A 12,373-nucleotide genomic window follows, 5' to 3' on the forward strand; every position below is an offset into this window, starting at 1 on the left:
TGTTAAAAATTTTAAATTAAATTAATACAGTTTTGTAACTTACTTTCCCATTGTTGATAGGACTGCTAATTTTCAAATAACTCTGATGTTAAAGGGATTACTGAACATGTGTTTAAATCTCTATTGTTGAAATGTATTTTTAAAAGTTAATGGAATTTTGTTTTGTTTTATTGTTAAACCTAATATAATATGGACTGTTTTATATGAAATATGGAAAATATATGGAAATTAACGAAAATATGTACTAAACTCTAAAATATGGAAAAATATGGAAAATAAAAGTAGGATTTTTCAACCCTACACATTGTGAAACATAAAGATAATGCAAAATATAAATTATATTAGCTTTATAAGTAAATATGTATTTACATATAAATCCTTTCCCTGTCTATAAATAACCATTAAGTTAACAACGACAGGACTTTATCATTTAAATTTCAAAAAGTACATAATTACTGAGTTCTTTACATAATATATATTATGTATTATGTATAATATTAGCAACAATAAATAATAATATACTTATTTTTAAATGTATTCATATCGATATTTAATTCTTGATTTCAAGTGCTGATGGTTCACCTTGGAAACCAACACCCGCAGCAAGAATTTGCAGTATTCATTTTATTGTGAACGAGATCAGAACACCCCCAAAACTAGCATACCGGTCCCAGTATTTTTATAAGAGATTACAAGAAAAAGACTGCCTCACCTCAACTAGCTCCGCAAAGGTACGAAAGAGACGCACAAAGAAGAAGAAAAGATGAACATTTAAGTTTTATGGAAGGCGAATGCTCAACAAGTGTTATTTCGAAAAAATGAAGTAGTCATACAGGCAGAAGTAAATGAAACCATTCTTAGTGATTTTGTTTTTTCTTTCACAATTGAATTGCGTAAATTGTCTACTCAAGTGTCTATTCCATTACATGCCGAACTGAAGTCACATAAGAAATGTTATGACAAGCGTTCAGGAACAGATGATATGTTTAATGAACTGCAAGGTTTCCGAAATTATTCTACAATAAAATATGAGACAGAACTACCAGACGTAATGGGAGTGACATTTGTGGTTTCGAATATATTGTTAAAATTGCTGCCAATTGAAACACAATCATACCAGTAGAATCATAATAAGAAATATTTCCAATTCTATCATTTAACCCAAAAATAGCTACCATAGATAGTCGAAATGCCCCAAGATGTAGACCATACATATTATTTTGTCATTTTTATTAGTGAATTTCACATCGAAAGCTTTCGAAAAAATTCTGTCCAAGAGTAAGATTAGTAAAGAAAATCGTCTACTCATATTTTCCAATTAAAAAGAAAACTGGATTGTCATATTCTGCTATGAGGGTGATGTTCGGAGTTAATCGTACAATTAAAATTATAATGTATTTTTACCGCCACTTTAATATTGTTGACATCCACAATGGTTACTGTAATTGTGGATTTTGGCCTAGCAGAGAAAGTATTCAGGAAACAATGCCTGCAATATTTAAAAATGTAGAGTGACAATTAATTGTTCAGAAGTGGAACAGTCACCCAACGTGGATCAGACGGTGGCCTTCAAATCTAAATGCTATCGAGGCAGATCGAGTGACACATTCATAACAACTGATTGCGGATTATTGACTTTATTAGAAGGTGGTGATGAAGTCAGGTTTTCCCGGAATAATAACAAACCTCTCCGATAAAGGGATCATTGTTGTTACTCCACCGTATCTGCACGATGGTAAATTAACAGCTGAAGAAGTCGAAACTACTTACAGCGTTGCCAGTGTTCGAATTCATGTTGAAAGGTACATTAAGCGAATTAAAATATAGTATAACATTTTACACAAACAATCAATTGGACTGCTTTCGCATGTTCATCTTGTTGTTTATTCAACTGTCCAAAGAGAAGTCTGAACCTCATAAGTGATACCAACAAGACATCACTTATGAGGCAACTAGGCCAGAATATCACGGGGTAGAGTGGCCAGTTCCTTTTCCCTTCCATTGCATATATCGCCGACTAGCTACATATTACACTAGTCAGACTTCAGATGTATACAAACAATTGTTCTTCCTCTGACACATATTGTCAAGTGAGATGTACAGCCTGATAACAGATGTACATATCAGCCAGAACCTCAATCAGAGGTAGTATGTTGATGATATTATTCGTTATGTGTTGCGTTTTAGAGAATCTGCAGTCGCCTAATATTCAGGAAGTGTAATTAAGACTAATTTTAGAATTAAATCACATTAAAATAAGTAATTTATAGAGACATTATACACACAAATATTACACACGTCATGATATCAAATATAGGTATATCAATGTTTCGTAATATGACTGTTCACCCTCATTCAATGGTCTGAAATCTGATTTAAATGCCAAACAACTTCACTGATATTTCAGGAACTTTGTAGTTACATTTTTACACTCCTCTAGCACTACTGAACTTTCCACTGAGTCTATAAATAATTTAAAGACTGGAGATTGCTGGCCTTGCAGTGAAAGACCTGCCCTTGGGCAGAACACTATGAATCAAGGAACCCATTCTTATTAATATTACAACTTTTTATCGGCAGAAAGCCGCATGTAATTTCTATATCACACATGACTAGTGAATGACTGCGAGCCTGTAGTTAATTAGGAACTCAGACACTGCGCGGCGCCACCAGTACGATTTTGAGACCCATGCACGGTGCCTATAGGAACTATACTTGTTTTTTTGAAAGATGCGACATGGCAGCAGCGTTGCGATGAGAAAAACAACTGAATATCACATAGCGTGGTAGGCCTGTTGCTATGGTAACACCAGTTGAGTTGCCAAACTCACCATTCCCAAGTGGCGAGTGCTTAACAGCTCTCTTGGCGACATTTATTGTGCACACAATGTTAGCATTGGTACGTTTCGTGTTTGATTCTATGTCGATTATTTATTGTTTTCTTACTTTCGCGTCAATTGTCAATGAATGTTTAAACGTCAGCCATCTTAACGTCAATTGCTAGCTTCCATCAGCTGGCGCATGGTAGTCCATATTGGCAACATAGCACTGTAGTTCCAAGCTCGGCCGCTTAACTGTCGTGTCCCATCTTTCAAAAGCAAGTACAGGCCCATTTCTGTAATTGTTCCATATCTTAAAGTTTCAATGTCAATGTAAGATGTATAGAATAGACTAAAATGTTGCGTGGGTTTCCTTCCACTGGTAAAAATGAGATATATGAGTTGCTTCAATATAAAATAAAATTCACAAGATACAACACGTTATATACAGTCCTTTCAGCCTTATCCTATAGGAACCACGTCCACTTGTATCCACATCTTTAAGCTTCGATGTTAACGTAAGATAGGCTATATGGAATAAACTGTTGCTGCATGAGTTTCCTGACAGCTGTTAAAATAAAGAAATGTTAGTAAATTGGAATATAGCCTATGGGTTAATGCGATTATAAAAATACGATTTCCAAGATGCAACATATTCTATACAGTCACTTTCCGTATTATCCTATAGGAACCACGCCCACTTGTTGACCAGTTAATACGTGGCGGATAAAGGTTCAAAAGTTTCAAAGATAGCGGCGCGATCGCCACTCTATATTCTTACTTCCAGTTCGTTGATCTCGATTGTAACAGACATTTAAATGTTGACATATCTGTAGAATGCAGAGCCTTCTTTAGTTACAAGCCGGGGCCATACACTGTAATTAACTGTCACCCGGAGGCTGACCGTACAGTACACGTGTTTTTGCTAATGCCGATTTTCAATGTAAATTAATGTTAAAATATAAGTGTGTGTCGATGGAATTATGTTTGCGGTCGTACCAAACGTTAATTGTTGATGTATTATAAACTAAATGCGTGTTGGTGATAAAAAACAAGACAATAAATGAAAATAAAATGGTTGCAGTCTTTGGGAATTTTTGCGGTTATGGATGACAAAGTAATTACCTATTTTATTAAATATTAAATATTGTATAACCACATTTTTATATTCTTATTTGTGGTTTGTGTGTATCAGAATTCTAGTCAAATTGTTGGGTCTCGCCTGCTATATCAATAAAGTTACGCCGTTGGTTTTCAAAGTCATTGTAAACAGCCGTTTTGTGATCCCATAAATGTTGCAGTTTTGTGGTCAATGTTACTTATGTCCCGCCCACTATAGAGACACAGGCCAATTTTACACATATTTAATATAACTTGTTGCTTCTTTGACAGGTTGGGTTTGGTTAGTTTAGGTTTATGTTATAACCTACCTTGCATATACAGTAGCGTGTAAATTAATCCGAACACTACATATTTTTACATTTTATGTCATTGTTGGCCTCACAGCTGCTCATACCGCTTTAATTGACATCTGTAGTACGTGTAATTCCATTGTTGAAGGTCTGTCATTATTTTTTTATAATATGTGACATTTTGCCTGTCGTTTTGTACTTATAAGCATTTCAATTGTGTTGACGACTTAATACTGCAATCCTGTGTACTTTCTGTCTTCTTCACAAATGGATACAACTCCACGAAAACGGTCTAAAATTATAATATTATAAGAGCATTCTTCTATGACATAGAAGCAAATTGCTGCAGAATGTCACATCGGTTTGGCTATTGTTAATTCGATCATAAAACGATACAGGGAGACTGGATCCATGACGCCCCAGAAAAAAGAAAACTGTGGCCGGAAAAGGAAGACTTCACCTGCAGATGATCGTTTAATTGTCAGGAAAAGTAAATTAAATCCTAGAGTAACTGCTGTCGACTTAACCCGCGAGTTAATGGCTACCACTGCACTGGGGCGAATATTCACGTCACAACAGTGCGGTGTAGGCTTTTGGAAGCTGGATGAAGGGCTCGTAAGCCTATTAAGAAGCAACTGCTAACCCCTGTTATGTGCAAAAAACGCTTAATGTGGGCAAAATTACATCAACACTGGACAGTGAATGACTGGAAGAATGTACTTTTTTCCGATGAGTCTCATTTCGAGGTCCACGGCCATCGTGTTTCTTACGGAAGGGAAAGGATCCGAAAAAGTAACAGCAGCTCATCTCCAACAAGCACCCAAATACCCCCCTAAAGTAATGTTTTGGGGTTGTTTTACACATGAAGGCCTGGAGCATTAATACCTATCAAGGCAATGATGAATTCCGACAAATATATTCACTTATTGGAAACCAGAATCGTACCCCAGCTGCAAAAATCATTTCCGGATGGCAGAGGCGTGTACCAACAAGACCTGGCACCATGCCATACGTCTCGAAAAACTACAGAATTCTTCAACAAGAAGAATATTCAGGTACTCCCCTGGCCAGGCAACTCACCCGACATCAACCCCGTTGAGAACTTGTGGTCAATTTGCGAAAGAAGAATGCAAAAAATGGATTGATCTACAAAGGAGAAGATGATTTCTGCCCTCATTGGTGTATGGTTTCGCGATGAAGAAATGAAGAATATTTGTGGGAAATTAGTGGAATTCATGCCAAATCGTCTCAGAGCTGTTATTAGGAACAAGGGAGGCCACATAGATTACTGAGGTACGTCTTAGATCATTTTTTTTATCCCGTTTGAGTGTTTTTGCATAAGTAATTACGTTGTTCGGATTAATTTGCACGCTACTGTACGATTATAGCGCAACATTGGCAGTGATAAAAGTGAAATATTCGTTCAGTGGGCGTTGGATACTCTACATTCACCGTATTTACATCCTCATACTTTTATTATAATAGGAATGTCAATAGTTTCTTCTGTTTACATTTTATTTTAGGCCTATTTGCATAATTCACATTCTTAGCTTGTTTTCTGTAGTTTTATTTATATTTTAAAAAGTTTATAACAAATAATTTAGGATAACAGTATTGTTTGGTGACTGGCCAGGTTCAAACTAAAACTGGCTTCCTGGACATCTGAAATATTTATAGAAAAGCACGACATAATCACATGAAATTAAAATGCATATGATATCCTACACCTTTCATGTCAGAGGTGAAACAACATTAAGTGGCAAAACATTGTCAATTTACTAGCCACATAATGGTTAATTGATTGGAATAGGGTATTGCGAAAGTACGTCATTATTTTATTTATTTTTGGTACAAGTAACATTTCTTTAAGTATTTATTTATTTTCCCTTGTACCATCAATAAAAAAACAAGTATGTTTTTATTTTTTTTAAGTGTAGTTGCTACGACACATAGGCACACACCACTTTCTAGGCATCTGAAATATTTGTAGAAAAGCACGATAGATAATCGCATAAGATAATATTAAAATATATCCTAAACCTTTCACAGATGAAACACCATTAAGTTGCAAACATTGTCAATTTGCTAGCCACAAATTTGTTAACTGAATGGAACTTAGGAATACTGCGTAGGAACTTACGTCTTTATTGCATTATTGATTTTATTATTTTCGGTGCAAGGAATATATTTTTTATTTATTTATTTACCTTCGTACTATCAATAAAAACATGGTTTTTTGTAATTATTTTAAGTGGCAGCCTTAGTATATAAGTAGCCTACTTACGCCGTATTTTGAAGTATAGCTAATTGATTGCAATAAAACACTATTTTCGAACCCGTCATAATTTACATCACTACTCTGAATCTTGATCTTACCTTTGTGCATGAAGTAATATTGAAAAAATACGCGTTACGTATAACGAAAGCAATGAGCAAACACAATATCACTCTAAAATCTCCTGACTCCACTCTGCGTTGCCAAACCTACCCATTCCCCGGCTTGTAACTAAAGAAGGCTCTGATAGAATGTAAGCTACTGAAACAGGCTTTCTTCAGTGGCTACAATACGATGTTCGTTTGAAAGGTTCGTGGCCTAACACATAGATGGCATTGAAAACGTGTTAACAATGCCGCCATTGTTATCGGCCATTTTACTGGTACGAAAAATCATAATAACTTTCTGCTGACTAGGTTTGATTTTTTTCCGAGGTTTTCCCCAACCATAAGGTGAATGCTAGGTAATCTATGGCGAATCCTCGGCCTCATCTCGCCAAATACCATCTCGCTATCACCTATCTCATCGACGCTAAATAGGTTATTTGTTATAGGTAGTTGATACAGCGTCGTTAAATAAAGCAACTAAAAAAAATTTCTGCTGACTACATTTTGTGTAGTAGCTTATATAAAGTGCCACATTACATTGAGAAAGCAATTCCTCTTAAGGTTAAGTACCGGTATATGAAAAGTTTGATTTTGTCATTTCTACAAGTGCCCTCAACTAGTGTAAGCGCGCCCAAAATAATTAAATGAATGCCTGTAACCGCATAATAAGGGGATAATAATACTATATATTTGTCGGAAACCAGTGTATAAGGCCTGGATATGACATCGTCAGGTTTGATAATATAGACACGCATTCATACACTCACACATGCACAGATAAATATAGACAAACAAATAATTATAAGCAAATAAACAAACACTGAGAAATAAACAGATAAGGACAAAAGGAATAATTAAAATACAAAGAAAAATTAAAATATGAAGAAAGGGTTACATTTCTAAAATGCAATATTTACATCACACTCCATGAATTCATTCAATGAAAAGAAATGTCTGTTCAGCAACCATCTATGTATGCAGGACTTAAACTTATTTATTGGTATCTTTCTCGCTTCCAAGCCTAGCTTATTAAATATATTTATGCCATTAAAAAAAAACAGTATTTGTGCCCACACTCAATCTGCACCTTCTGTAAACTAATTTATCTTTATTTCTAGTGTTAAAGGAATGTATATCGGTATCTGATCTAGTCTGATAAAGAACTATGTTGGATCGAAGGAAGATCTAATGATTAGTAAGAGTCCAATAATAATTAACCGAAGACAAAAAGTGGCAATATTCATAGATACGGACTTATCAGTATGAAATATTTAGATGAAAATAAACCACAATTTTATTTGTGATAACCTCACTCTTCTGTCAGTGCATCACAATGTAAGATAAACGATTCCGGGGTATGAATAGCTTCCACTACGATCAAGTGTGCCGTGATCACGGAAAGTAGATTATAGTCGGCAATTCGGAAGGCGGGCGGCTAGTAGATGCGCCGTAGCCTGTATGGCATGTGATGTCACAAGCTTGAACAGGAGAACCAATCAGAATCAGTCAGTAACAAGTAGCGTTGGGCGAAATAGTTCATTGTCAAGAGCTAGTTCGTTCGTTCCCGCACACGAACTTGAGTCGTTCAAATGAACTAGTTCGTTCATTTTACAAATGAACTAATAGGAACTAAGTAGTTCAATATCGCACAAAACGCACATTCGTGCGCACTTCGTTGCCAGTATCACTAAGTAGTGAATGAAATCGTCAACAGATGGCATAGCAATGTGTTCTGACCTAAAGATATAGTGAGAGAATAGCGAACATAACCTTCTTTCTCTCATTTCCTCCCTGTCCCTTCATATAAAGCGGACAACTAGGACAAAAAAAAGTCTCCTTGAAACACAACTTCTCCCTTCCTTATTGCAGATAAATAACATACCAACCGATCTTTTCTTGCAAGATAATATTTTAATCGATTATTTTATGAAATATTAAGACAGAACATCTACACAGTGTTGCCAATTCACTGCTGATTCTGACAGATTTGAATTTCATAAAAGCTGGAAAATATGCTTGTATGCAGTGAATTGTAATTGTATACGTTAATTCATGCACAAAACAGGTATTTGTCCCAAATGTGTTAAAATAGAAGAGGGATTCATCTGCTGGCTGAATGCTGTGTGAATTATGTCAAAGTTCTAAGTTTTTTTACAATACATATTGACTCAAGTGGATTAATTCTTCACAGTAAACATAGTTATAAAATTAAATACACAACATTATTTCCTGGCAGATTTTCGCATCAGTTTAGGAGATTCTATAGTACAGAGATTATAGTAGTTAGTCGGAACCTATCTGGTAGAGTTGGCTGCACTGCAGCTACAGCACACCACACAGCTGACACAGCACAGCCCGAATGAACGAATCGTGAATCGTGTGTGAACTTGGTGAAGAGAAATGTGTACGGTATCATTGAGCGCTATTAAAGTTATAAAACACGAATGTGCGCACTTCCCCAATTTATTATAAAAAATTCTGTTAATCACTCAGTATGCAAGCGCAAAACAACTCAAAGTCACTTTACACGTATGTATTCAACTACAGTTGGTAATTCAGTCCATTCAGTGTTCGTTCGTTCAATTGTGCGGCACACGTGAACTGTATATGAACTATTAGTTCAAAAATAATGAACGAACTATGAGCAGTTCGTTTGAACGAGTCGTTCAAATGAACTAGTTCGTTCATGAAAGACCCATCGCTAGTAACAAGTGCTTCTCGAGTTACTTTGTTCACGTGTGAGTGTTTTAAAACATCGAATAAGTAAAACTAACCTTTACTGTGTATGTATAAGATAAATAAATGGAAGGAGATACTATAAAAAAACAAGTACGCACAGGTAGGCGCGGGAAATAGTGTTTAAGTTTATAATTATTTTAAAAACATTAACGAGCAGAACTCTGCCGGGCATCATGGTGCTGGCCGCAACGTTGCCAACGCACAGGAGACGACTGCAGAAGCGTGTGGTGTGGGTTTGCGAACCTTGCAAAGAATTGTTAGTGAAGGAAACAAATCTTTTAATGTGAACGGAACTGCCACGTTTCGTTCTTCTGGAAAATATCCTCGTCGTGAAAAAACAGTCTCTGAATTAGATGATTTTAATAAAAGTGTGCTGCGACGTACATTATTAGATATGTACCTTCGAGAATCAGACTCTGAAAAATCTGGCTGCACTGATGAGAGAATCAGCGACTTCGATTAAAAACAGGTACTGAATATTCATTAAATCCTCATTTATATTAATTATGACCGAAATGTGACAATATAACATGGTACTCGTAGTTATTGTTTTAAGGTATTTAACTAGCTAAAATTTCTACTTAAATAGTGTATCATTTTTTTCTAATAATACACCGTATACATTTCGTATTAAAACTGTGCGATAACATAATGATAATAATGATAATAATAATAATAATAATAATAATAATAATAATAATAATAATAATAATACCGCACATAAAAATCTTAAAACTTGGTATAAGGATTATTAATAGATCTTAAGATTTGATAATGTTCTGATAAAAGGTTTGTCATGCTTGCAGTAATCAACGGCTTAGGTCATTATTGTCTTTTTAAAACTGAAATTCTGTCCTCAGCTACTTGTATTGCGCGCGCGCGTGAAGTACGATGTGGCAATGCTGTACATTGCCTTTCTCTCACTGGCTGTCTCCCTCGACGCAAACGCTAGCAGCCGACCGCCTTCCGAACTGGCGTCTAGGTTGAAAACCGAGCCCCTACAGCCCAGGCTGCGCAGAAGTTTAGAGTCGGGACAAATTGAAGCTTGCGCCCGCCGCCATGTTTGGGGAGAGCGCCGGCTAGCAGACATCCGCATATGCAATGTTTAAGGTTTTAAATAATATGTTTTTTATATTTTATAAGCCAATCGGAGTAACTAAATGAAACAAAATCCTGTTCAGATTTAAAGCGACTACGTTGTGTTCAAGTTACCGTTAGTATGACGTGAAACGAAGGATGACGGAAACAATTTGATAATTATCAAAGACGTTGTAGTTATTTGACATCATCTTAGAGCGAATAAAAAATACAAATGCATATTGTAAGCCAGTTCTGGTGAAAATAAAGTTATGTATTAGTGTCTATTACCTGTTATTCGTAAAACACTGCCAGCTATGTATTTTACATTACATAAAACAATATATATCCTACTATGTACATATGTTTCCTTTGATGTAGAGGAGAAACGAACAATTTGATCTGCTTTCATATTGTATGGTATAATACATCTGTAAAATAAAAACATGTACACTAATGTTCCAGTTTTAAGATATAAATACCATTTATTAGCTTATTATCATAGTAATATAAAATAAACTTTACATGCAGGAATTACTCCGTCAAATATAGGTACTTGAACACTTATAGGCTATATGAATTTTAGGCCTAGTGTACAGAATAAGAGCTTACCTATTGATTCTTAATTAATAAGATGGACTTCCTTAAATTTCTTACAAATTTATGTAAATTCATGTTAGAACTTTTAGGTGTATGGTGACATCTGATCTTTATGTATATATGGTCATTATGATCAATTTAACACGTCTAAAAATATTAATATCTCTGCTTCCATACCTGTAAAAAAAAATGTAAGCCTATTGTTTTATTTTGAAAATATTGGCGTAAGTACCATTGATTAGCTTATTATCATAGCAGTAGTAGCACTATAAAATATACTTTACAGGCATTAGTTACTCTGTCAAGCAAATTTTGAATTAGTAATTAGTAGCATTAAGTTATAAGTTTAAACAAGTTATTAGCGGTATTTTGAAAACCTAATATTCAGAACAACGCTTTTTTGTGTTAGATATTCGTCTTCGTCTGTAGCTATTATCTCGGTACATGTCCAACTAGGCTAAGCAAGCAAGAAATAAATTGTACGGTAATTATATTACTGTACTTACTTGTGCAGAGAAATCCTAGATCCTTTCTTGTACGTGTATGTACAATTAAACGCTGCACACGAATTCACCATAGTGAACGGCACACTCAAATTTACTACTTAGGCGTAGAACTTATTAAACAATAACAAACCTACACGTTAGCAACGTGTATCTCTAACTTGTAGGAACACATTCACACTTCGAAGAAATTACGCATTTTTAAAATACACTATTAAAAGTAAACACAAATGAACACTTGAATCTCCATGTGTTGATAAAGTGCTTCCAGATCCTTCCTTGTACGTATACGTACAATTAAACGTTGTACACGAATTGACCATAAAGAATGGCACTAGTCACCCAATTAAATTAAATTAATAACATCTACACGTTAGGAACGTGCATCTCTAAATTGTAGGAACCATTCACACTTCGAAGATATTACGAATTTTTAAAATACACTAATTTTATTATTAGAAATGACTATTAATGCACTCCATCAATGGTTAAAAACTAAACTTGCTGTTAACTTTAACTTTAATGCACTATTAAAAGTAGACAACACAAATCAACACACTATTGAAAGTAAACAACACAAATGAACACGTGAATCTCCATGTGTTGATGCTTGATAAAGTGCTTCTACTCCCAAGACATGGCGTCGCGCGAACCTGCGCGAGAGGTTTCAAATTTGTACACGACATCAGCGCCAATTGTGTGTCTAGATATATATCTACAACGTCTTTGTTGAAAACAGAGGTAAATACATTTCCGACAAAAAAGAAATATATTATTTATATGTATTATATAAATTAAAATATAAATAACGATACATTTAGAAAATACTGAATTCATATAG

The 12,373-nt window shown here is 35.0% G+C and overlaps 1 protein-coding gene across 1 annotated transcript in view; it reads left to right on the forward strand.

The window, feature by feature from the left end:
- Positions 1-2,886, forward strand: part of LOC138693124 (zinc finger protein 235-like) — an 80,590-nt gene extending 77,704 nt beyond the window's left edge. The window contains exon 6 of the mRNA XM_069816770.1: positions 569-2,886. Coding sequence (XP_069672871.1) covers positions 569-767 — 199 coding nt within the window. The 3' untranslated portion in view covers positions 768-2,886. The remainder of the gene's footprint in view (positions 1-568) is intronic.
- The last annotated feature ends 9,487 nt before the right edge of the window (positions 2,887-12,373 follow it).

Source organism: Periplaneta americana, chromosome 17 (genome assembly GCF_040183065.1).
Source record: "Periplaneta americana isolate PAMFEO1 chromosome 17, P.americana_PAMFEO1_priV1, whole genome shotgun sequence".
Lineage (NCBI taxonomy): Eukaryota > Metazoa > Arthropoda > Insecta > Blattodea > Blattidae > Periplaneta > Periplaneta americana.